The sequence below is a fragment of the Odocoileus virginianus genome, chromosome 1 (assembly GCF_023699985.2).
Source record: "Odocoileus virginianus isolate 20LAN1187 ecotype Illinois chromosome 1, Ovbor_1.2, whole genome shotgun sequence".
Lineage (NCBI taxonomy): Eukaryota > Metazoa > Chordata > Mammalia > Artiodactyla > Cervidae > Odocoileus > Odocoileus virginianus.
Window position 1 is genome coordinate 12159748 of NC_069674.1, and position 8350 is coordinate 12168097.

The window sequence follows — 8350 nt, forward strand, 5'->3', positions numbered from 1 at the left end:
CTTGAAAAAAAGCACAGCCTCCTTTAGGTCTCAGTTTTCACAGGGTTTATCTGGATTTTCTCTAAGGCAGTGGTTCTCAGCTGGGGGAGATTCTGCCTCCAGGGGTTTGTCACAACGCCAGGCTGCTGCTGGCTTGTAGGAGGAACAGGCTGTCCTACAAATGCACAGGACGGCCCCCTAGCATCAAGAATTACTCAGCCCCAGATGCCAGCACTGAGTGCCCCAAAGGTGAGACTCTGCTCTAAGCTACTCCCAGCTCTGATGTTTTTTGTCATTGTGCCCCAGGGTGCGGACCTTCCCTGGTAGCCTAAGAATCCCCGTGGTCCCAACCTCCCCATTCTCCCCAGCTCCCTCTAGACTCTGTGGCGCCCTCTGCTGGAAGGCCTGCCCCGCTCACCCTGCAGGAACTGGAGTCTTACCTCTTTCCCCACAGGAATGCCACTGCCCAGTCCTGCGGTCAGGGCCACTACCTTGGCCACGAAGGCCTTGAGGGTGAGATACTCCTTCAGGACCACCCCGCGAAGAATTGTCTTCATTTCAGGGATTCCAGAGCCTAAAAGCGTGTTGTTGTTTTAAGTGATTATGTGCAACTTTAAGCTGGAGGTTAAAGGTAGATGGACATCCAGACATGGGGGTGGAGCGAGAGGTCTGAGCGGGGGCCGGGGAGGTGAACAGGGAAAGGGGGACAGTGGCAAAGCCGAGAACAGACTTGGGAGGGAGCGGAGGAGGGGCGTGCGAGGTCTACAGGCCCCTGAGGTGCTGTGGGTTATGGTGATGGCGCCGCGGTGGGATCTGGGAAATTCTCACCGACGGCCTGGGGAGAGATGAGCTGGCAGAAGAGGGCGCTGAAGAGGATGAGGATTAGGGGGAAGCCGACCCAGACCAGGAACTGCAGAGGCAGGCTGGGCTGCATCTGGTAGTAGGACCACTTGTAGGCTGCGGAGACAGGAGTCCCGGCTCAGTCTTACAAGGATGGACCACGTGTCAGCGCTGCCCCGACGCCGGCAATGCGGAGAGCCGGGCTAAGAGCGTGCTCAAGTGGCCACTGCCCCCGTTCAACCTCAGAACTGGCGCTATTCTCATTTGATTCGTGGAGGGATCTGAGCTGGGGGAGGTGACGTGACCCATTCTAGTTCCCACCACCTGCGGGAGGTCGAGGGGACGGCAGTGCAGCAAACCACAGTGTGGGCGCTTCCTTAGAGGCCGTGGGCACCCAGCCGCCTGTTACCCTCGCAGGAGGGGCTCCTGGCACCCCACATGTTTCCAGTTGCCTGAACTGCAAAGCCCTCGGAAAGCTAGCACAAGCTGGTCACCCTACGAGAGTGGCGCCCACAGCCCAGCTGATAGAGAGGGACGGGGAAATGGGTCTGGGTCTGGTGTCCCTGCACTAGAGTCACACCCGTTCTTCTCTGAGCACCATCCTGATGCTCCCCCAGCTTACCCTAGGTGGGAACTCTAGAACAACCACAGTATGGGGAAGGCTGGGGGGTGGGGGGGGCGGCAAAGGGCCATGTTACACCTACCCTGAAGCGTTTTGGCGCTGACATAATCCATGCACCAGCTAACCAGAGCCATCAGGAGCCCCAGAAGCACCAGAAAGATCCAGTCTTCCCCTAACTTCCTTCTCACCACGAGTCCCAGGCGGTGCATACAATCTAGGAAAGGAAGGGACAGAGGGGAAGGTAACCAGCCACTGCTCTGGGTGTGCGGCTTAGGGCTGCGAGCGCAGGGCCCCTAGCGGTCTGGTCTGTATGTCTCATTCCCTGAGTTCCTCCTCACCTCTCTGCCCGTCAGAAGGCACCAGAGTCCAATTCCCCTCTGGCTACTTGATTCCCTTCTAAACTCTGGTTTCTTGGGGCTGTGTGGGAGGGACGGTGGGAAGGTAGGGTGAGAAGGACATGGGAGCTGTGCCTTTTCCTTGGAGGAGGGCTTTGGTGTGCAGATGGGAACATTGAGGATCTTGAGTCAGAAATACGCAACGAGTCTTCAGAGTTACTGCCCTAATCCCGGTACCTCTTTCCTCTCCAGATACCTCCATTCCCCTGTCCCCGTCACCTTGACATTTAGAATAGTGATCCTCGTCCTTGCTGTCCATGGAAGCACTGGAGCCCATCGTCTTGGGGATCTCGGTGTCCTGTTCCTTGCCTGATAACTGCCCTTTGTGATGGCCATAGATCTGGATAGAGGGAGATGGGAAAGGTCTTTCTCACTGAAGAGTCAAAAGAAATAGAAGGAAGTATATAGAAGGCAGTGGCACCCCACTCCAGTACTCTTGCCTGGAAAATCTCATGGATGGAGGAGCCTGGTAGGCTACAGGCCATGGGGTTGCAAAGAGTTGGACACGACTGAGGGACTTCACTTCACTTCATATAGACCCACAGATAAATCGCACAAACAGCTTTTTAAAATCCTGGGTGTTTGGTGCTCTGTGACAACCTAGAGGGGTGGGATGGGGTGGGAGGTGGAAGGAGGTTCAAGACAGAGGGGACATATGTCTACCTATGGCTGATTCATGTTGATGTACGGTAGAAGCCAGCACAACATTGTAAAGCAGTGATCCTCCAATCAGAAATGAATAGGTCTTTAAAAATCCTGGGTGTTGATGGCCTCATGCAGGGCCACTTGGGTCATCAGCGCCCTCCACTCCCCACTGTCCGTCTACACAGTTCCCACTCCTCACTCTTGTCCATCCATCCACACCCCTACCCATCTGTACTCATCTCTCTCAACAGCAGCCTTCATCAAGGGAACCAATTTCTACTCTGAAGCAGGGATACGAGAACTGTGCTAAGACTGGGCATCTACATCAATGACATGTTTTGTGCGTCACTGCTTTCTGCTTCTTGGCCCCCCTGTCGTTTCCCCGGACCCCCCTCACACCGAGATGGACGGGGTGAGGACAGGCTAGCAGGTGACTCCTGGTGGCTCCTGGCCTTGGTGTGTCTAGCTCTAATGAGGCTCCTCGGACGCCCTGCAGGCTTAGAGAAGGCCCATCCACATCCCCGCCCTGTGCCTGTAGGCACAAGCTGGACCCAGCCCCAAAAAGGCAGGTCAGTCCACTCCTTCCCGAAGTAGAGCATGTGTGTTTGGGCATTGTATGTGTGCAAGATATACTAACTCCTTTTAGCCTGCCCCACCTCCACTACACTAACTGTCCTCTGGGGCCAGGGTCAGGCCAGGGCACATTGCTGGTTCTCGGAGAGCCTGAGTGGAAGAGATCTGATTTCACAATACGAGCAGTCAAGTTTATGCCTGAATCCTGAGCAGGAGGCACTAATACCCTGCTCTGGTATGAGGTTAGTGACCGAAGGGAGCCGTGTTTTCCTCCATATCCTCCCCAGACCCAAGAGAAGACACACCCCACGGGGGCCAGTGCATGGGCTACCTCAACCCACCTTAGGTCCAAGGCCAGAGGAGAGGAGACATGGGTGCTACATACCAAACCTGGTCTGGGAAACACTAAAAGAGCCCGATCTGGGGACTTCCCTGGTGGTCCAGTGGTGAAGAAGCCACCTTGCAATGTAGGGGACTCGGGTTCAATCCCTGCTCAGGGAACCAAGGAACACACTAACAACAACTACTGAGCCTGCAGGCGCTCCGGAGCCCAAGCCACAACTAGAGAGTCTGTGTGCCACAACGAAAGATCCCGTGTGCCACAGGTAAGACCCAATGAAGTCAAGTAAATAAGTAAATTTATAAAATAAAAATAAAAGAGCCAAATCTGTGCTGGCTGGACTAGGGCTCACCGTCTGAGCAGGGCTGGGAGGGGAAAGAGAAGTCAAGCCTGAAAGGGGCGTATTGTCTGGATTTGTGAGTATAGGGCCAGGGATGGGAGGATGGATGCAAAGATCCTGACAATTGATAATTAATCACTGGGCAAGGGGTACTTGGGGATTCATTACACCACTCTTCCTATTTTTGTATAAGCATGAAATTTCCATAATAAGATTTAAGCAGAGAAAAGCGGAAGTCCAAGCTCCCGTTCTTCGCACCTGCCCAACCTGACTTCCTGAGTGCCTTCAGCTTCATGCTAGTGTGCTGGCTTTGCTCGCCATCACCAGAAGGCGCCGTAACTGCACCTTTTACTAAGTTGACATCCCACTCAGACCACGTACCCCACGACAGAGAGCCCCGGGCCACGAGGAGGGGTCTCCCTGTCCAACCCCACACAGTGTTCCAGGCTACCTTCTCCAGGAAGCCTGCTCTGACTCACCACCGGAGCCTCCCCTGGCTTTTGTGCCCTCGATCCTCCAACTGATTCTCCAGGAACTGCCGCCACCCACCATCCTCAGAACAGGTCAGGATTGAGACCTGGATTCTCTGGACCCCCAGCACAGAGATCCCCAGCCCAGCCCTCGGCTTCTCTGCCCTGCCTAGACCCCCACGCTAAAGAAAACACAGTCAACCCTTCATCGGCCAAAACATTTTTAAATCCTGATTTCCTGGTCCCCCACCGACAGGTTCCATTCTGTCCCTCCACAGGCACGGTCACTTGCTGATCTTAACCCAGGTATTTATCTGAGACAAGCTTCCAATCTGTCCTTCAGGGATGCCCCCACCATCATTGCCCTTCCCTTGATGTCTGGAACTCCTGGAGGATATTTACCCTGGACTCATTGGAAAAGATCACGATGCTGGGAAAGACTGAAGGCAGCGGGAGAAGAGGGCAACAGAGGATGAGATGGTTGGATGGCATCATCGACTCAATGAACACGAGTCTGAGCAAACTCCAGGAGGCAGCGAAGGACCAGGAAGCCTGGTGTGCTGCCGTCCATGGGGTCGCCCAGAGTCAGACACAACTGAGTGACTGAACAGCAACAAACCCCGAGTCAGCTCACCAGGCACCCCCCTCACTGAGGTCAGAGCTCTGTTTCCCTCCAGATGCCACCACCTCATGGGCCCTCACTTGATGAGCCCTCCCACCTGCAAGTCTGATTACATTTCTTCTGCTCATTTGACACTGGTCTGTCTTGGATCACTGACTGTGCTCTTCAGTCCATTTTCTCCCCTTCTCCCCACCTTTCTGCCTTCTGCAGAAGTGAGGATGTGTGTGTGTTCTGCCGAGGGTGGGAAGGGAGAATCTGGTGGTGTCTGTGTGCAGGGTGAGCGTGTGAGGACGGCTCGGGCACGCAGAGGTGTGGGCTTCTCCGCCAGTCCCCTCGTGTGGGTTATGTAAGCATGGGCTCAGCACCCATGTGTGGCTCTGCCTTCTCCCCCCAGATTCGGGGGGTTCTGTTAGTAAAGCTTGTGTTGAGGTACACGTGTATCTCTATAGAAGGTGCCCACTGGGCTGAACCCAGACCTTTAAAGAATGTTCATATTTGGAACACACGACCATGTACTTTCTTAACTTAGAAAGATCACACTGCCCCCTCTTGCCACCTGCCTCTTCATTTCCCCCCATCCGTGGCTGCTCTGGCTCCTGGAATCCACCGCCCCCTCCTCTGACAAGTTTACCTGTGTGGGGTGGGCGTTGGCACGGGGGCCCGCGTCCCTCCGGAGCCTGTGCTGCAGACCCCCGTTCTCGGAGGGCAGTCCGTAGCTGGTGAAGTGCTCAAAGGGCATGTACTGGTATTGGGGGGCGCTGCCCCACCAGCTGGGCTCACCCCCACGCCGCTGGGACCCCGATGGCTCCATGCTCCCGCCCCCGGCCAGGTCTCGGCCTGCCGGCCCCCACCCTCCCCCTAGAACAGCTCCTTAAGCCTGTCCTCCTGCCTGTCCCCAAGGCGTCTGGGGCAGCGTGCCCACCCCCAGCTATTTATAGCCATCTCTCCGTCACATGACCCCCCCCACTGCCACATCTGATCTGCTTGGGGTCGAAGCAGGTGTGAGAGCCGTGCGGGGGAGGAGTGGGGACAAGAACCTGGGGGGCAGCCCCACGGGGAACTCCCCCAGCAGGACAGGCACCGTCCCCCTCCTGAGTCACGAAGAGGATTCCAGTCCCAGGCCACTGGTCTGGCTATAAATACCGTCCAGATCAGGGTGGAAGACTGCTCTGCTCACTTTCGGACCTGTGTGCTCCCCGAGCCTGCACCCTCTAAGCAGCCCACCACTTTTCTTCCATCAGTCCATCCTCCCGTGGGGAGGCAGCGGTTGGGAGCTGGGTGGAGTGATTCTAGGTTCTAGAAACACTGGGGAGTGGCTCACCTGGGCGAGTAAGCGGCGCCTCTCTGCCGTCCTCCCCTGCGGGCTTGTCCCCAGCTCTGGGTCCCCCCCAGGTTTAGTCCTCATCTGTCGGACCAGCTCTCCCAACCCAACCGATGTTCAGCTTTCTCCTCCAGCTCTGCCTTTTTTGTCTGCCAGAGGCCGCTAGTGATGCTTTGAGGTTATACCCTTGGCCCCACCTTTATCACCGTTGGGTGTGGGGCGCAGGGGTAATAGCCTTGGGTTCTGGCATTTCTCCTACTTTCCGGGCTGATACATGACAGCCACACCAGTGGGATGTTCAGGGAGGGACTGAGCTTCCATTTAGAGCTCGGAGCATCCCTGGGAGAACTGTCAGGACAGGTGAGATAATGGGGAGAAGGGGAAGTGGGGCAAGGGAACAGGGAGCCCAAGGAGAGACGGGAGTGGGCGTTTCTCATGATGAGCCCGACAGACATAAGAGATGACAGGGAAGTACCCTGCTATTCTTCCCTTTTCGGGTCAATAAGTAATTTTTGCCAAGGCCAAACTACTCTATCTGGCATTATGCTTTGTTTTTTTTAAGACCAATTTTCCTAGTACAGTCCTTCCCTTGTGAACTATTCACTAGTGAAGGAAAGCTATAAACATGAGCCAGTGCGTGGTTTGGGATCCATCACCAAGCAAGTTCTGTCCCAGGGACTGCAGGGTAGGGACACCGAACATCTGGTCTACAACTGAAATTTGCCCCAGGCTAAATGGGACTGTCCCAAGCAGGTGGGAAGATAAATACCATTAAGAGCACCTTTTCTAACATAAATCTGAAGACCTGTAATCTACCCACAAAGACGACAAATGTGTGATTTGAGGCCCTGGATGTTCTGTAACATCTCCCTTCTCCCCAGGCAGAAAATAAAAGAGATCTAATGGGTTGGTGTGAGATGAAAGAAACACTTTCTAAGCTTTTTATTTTTTTAAAATATTTGTCTATTTATTTGGCATTGTCGAGTGTTGGTTGCAGCATGTGGGATCTTCATTGCGACATGCAGGATCTTCTGTTGTGGCACACAGCTTCTCTAGTTGTGGTGAATGGGCTTGACGGCCCTGTGGCATGTGGAATCTTAGTTCCCCGACCAGGGATTGAACCCATGTCCCCAGCATTGCAAGGTGATTCTCAATCACTGGACCATTAGGACAGTCCCCAAAGAAAAACTTTAATTAGGAAAATAGATTGCCAAGAAAAAAGAAAATAGATTGCCAAAGTGAAATTACTTTCTTATGGGGAGGGGGGGTCTCAGAAACAGAAAAGATTTCCACCCCTTTGTGGAGATGGCTCCCCTGAAAGTAGTCAGTTTCTGCAGGAACTTGATAATCCTAAGAAACAAGTATCTAACACAATTGTTATTTCTCCAGTGTTCCTGAGAAAATCAGGTCCTGGTTGTGGATCCCAAAATTTGAAGGCAAGATCATGGCCATTAAGAAAACCCTCCCAGGCCACCAAGCCACCTGGAAGCACCAGCTGCAATTCTAAAACCAGACTCTGAAATCAGGAGGGTCAAGGAGCTCTCCAGCTGCTAGCTCTGAAGGGTAAGGATTTGAGAGTAAGGATCTTGAGTCTTAGCTCAAAGATTAAAATCTGGGTTATCATCCTACAAGAGAACAAGAAAATAAAATATAAACTGTGCTCATCCCACCCCAACACCCCATGGGTTCAGTGATTTTATCTGGAAGGCCAGTGATGGGTTTCTGGGGAGTCCTTTGAAAAGCTCCTAAATTTGGAAACAAATTCACAACAATGCATTTACCTATGATATGTATGCTGAGTAAGATATGTATTCTTTGGGGGTTTTAATAGATTTTCTTGAGGTCCAAGGTTAAAACCTATAAACCTATAGGCTTATGGAATTGCTATTTGAAGGAAAGTTGCTGAAACAACTGTCCGGGACACAGGTGTGTGGGAGTGTGTTGGGGTATAGAAGGTCATGAGCGATCCCGCTCCTTGGGATCCCAGTATCAATTTAAGCAGGAACTTTCTCCCTGGGTGACACCCTTGTTTTCAGATTCCCACCTCTTGAAGTCTGGGCTCTCCAACTGTTGAACAATACACTGTGATATTATTCTTAAGGGGCTTTAAGTCATGCCTTGCCTGCTCCACATCAAGCCTAGCATGGGACCCATGACCACCAACTTTCTGAAATTTCCCCCAGGCAACTGTAACTTGAACACA

General features: G+C 53.4%; 1 protein-coding gene across 1 annotated transcript in view; it reads right to left on the reverse strand.

The window, feature by feature from the left end:
• CLCN1 (chloride voltage-gated channel 1) overlaps positions 1-5637 on the reverse strand; it is a 40201-nt gene extending 34564 nt beyond the window's left edge. Inside the window, exons 1-5 of the mRNA XM_070461927.1 lie at positions 5458-5637; positions 2056-2176; positions 1524-1655; positions 808-936; positions 420-553 (exon numbers count right to left, since the gene is read on the reverse strand). Of these exons, the coding sequence (XP_070318028.1) occupies positions 420-553; positions 808-936; positions 1524-1655; positions 2056-2176; positions 5458-5637 (696 nt within the window). The remainder of the gene's footprint in view (positions 1-419; positions 554-807; positions 937-1523; positions 1656-2055; positions 2177-5457) is intronic.
• Positions 5638-8350: the final 2713 nt, after the last annotated feature.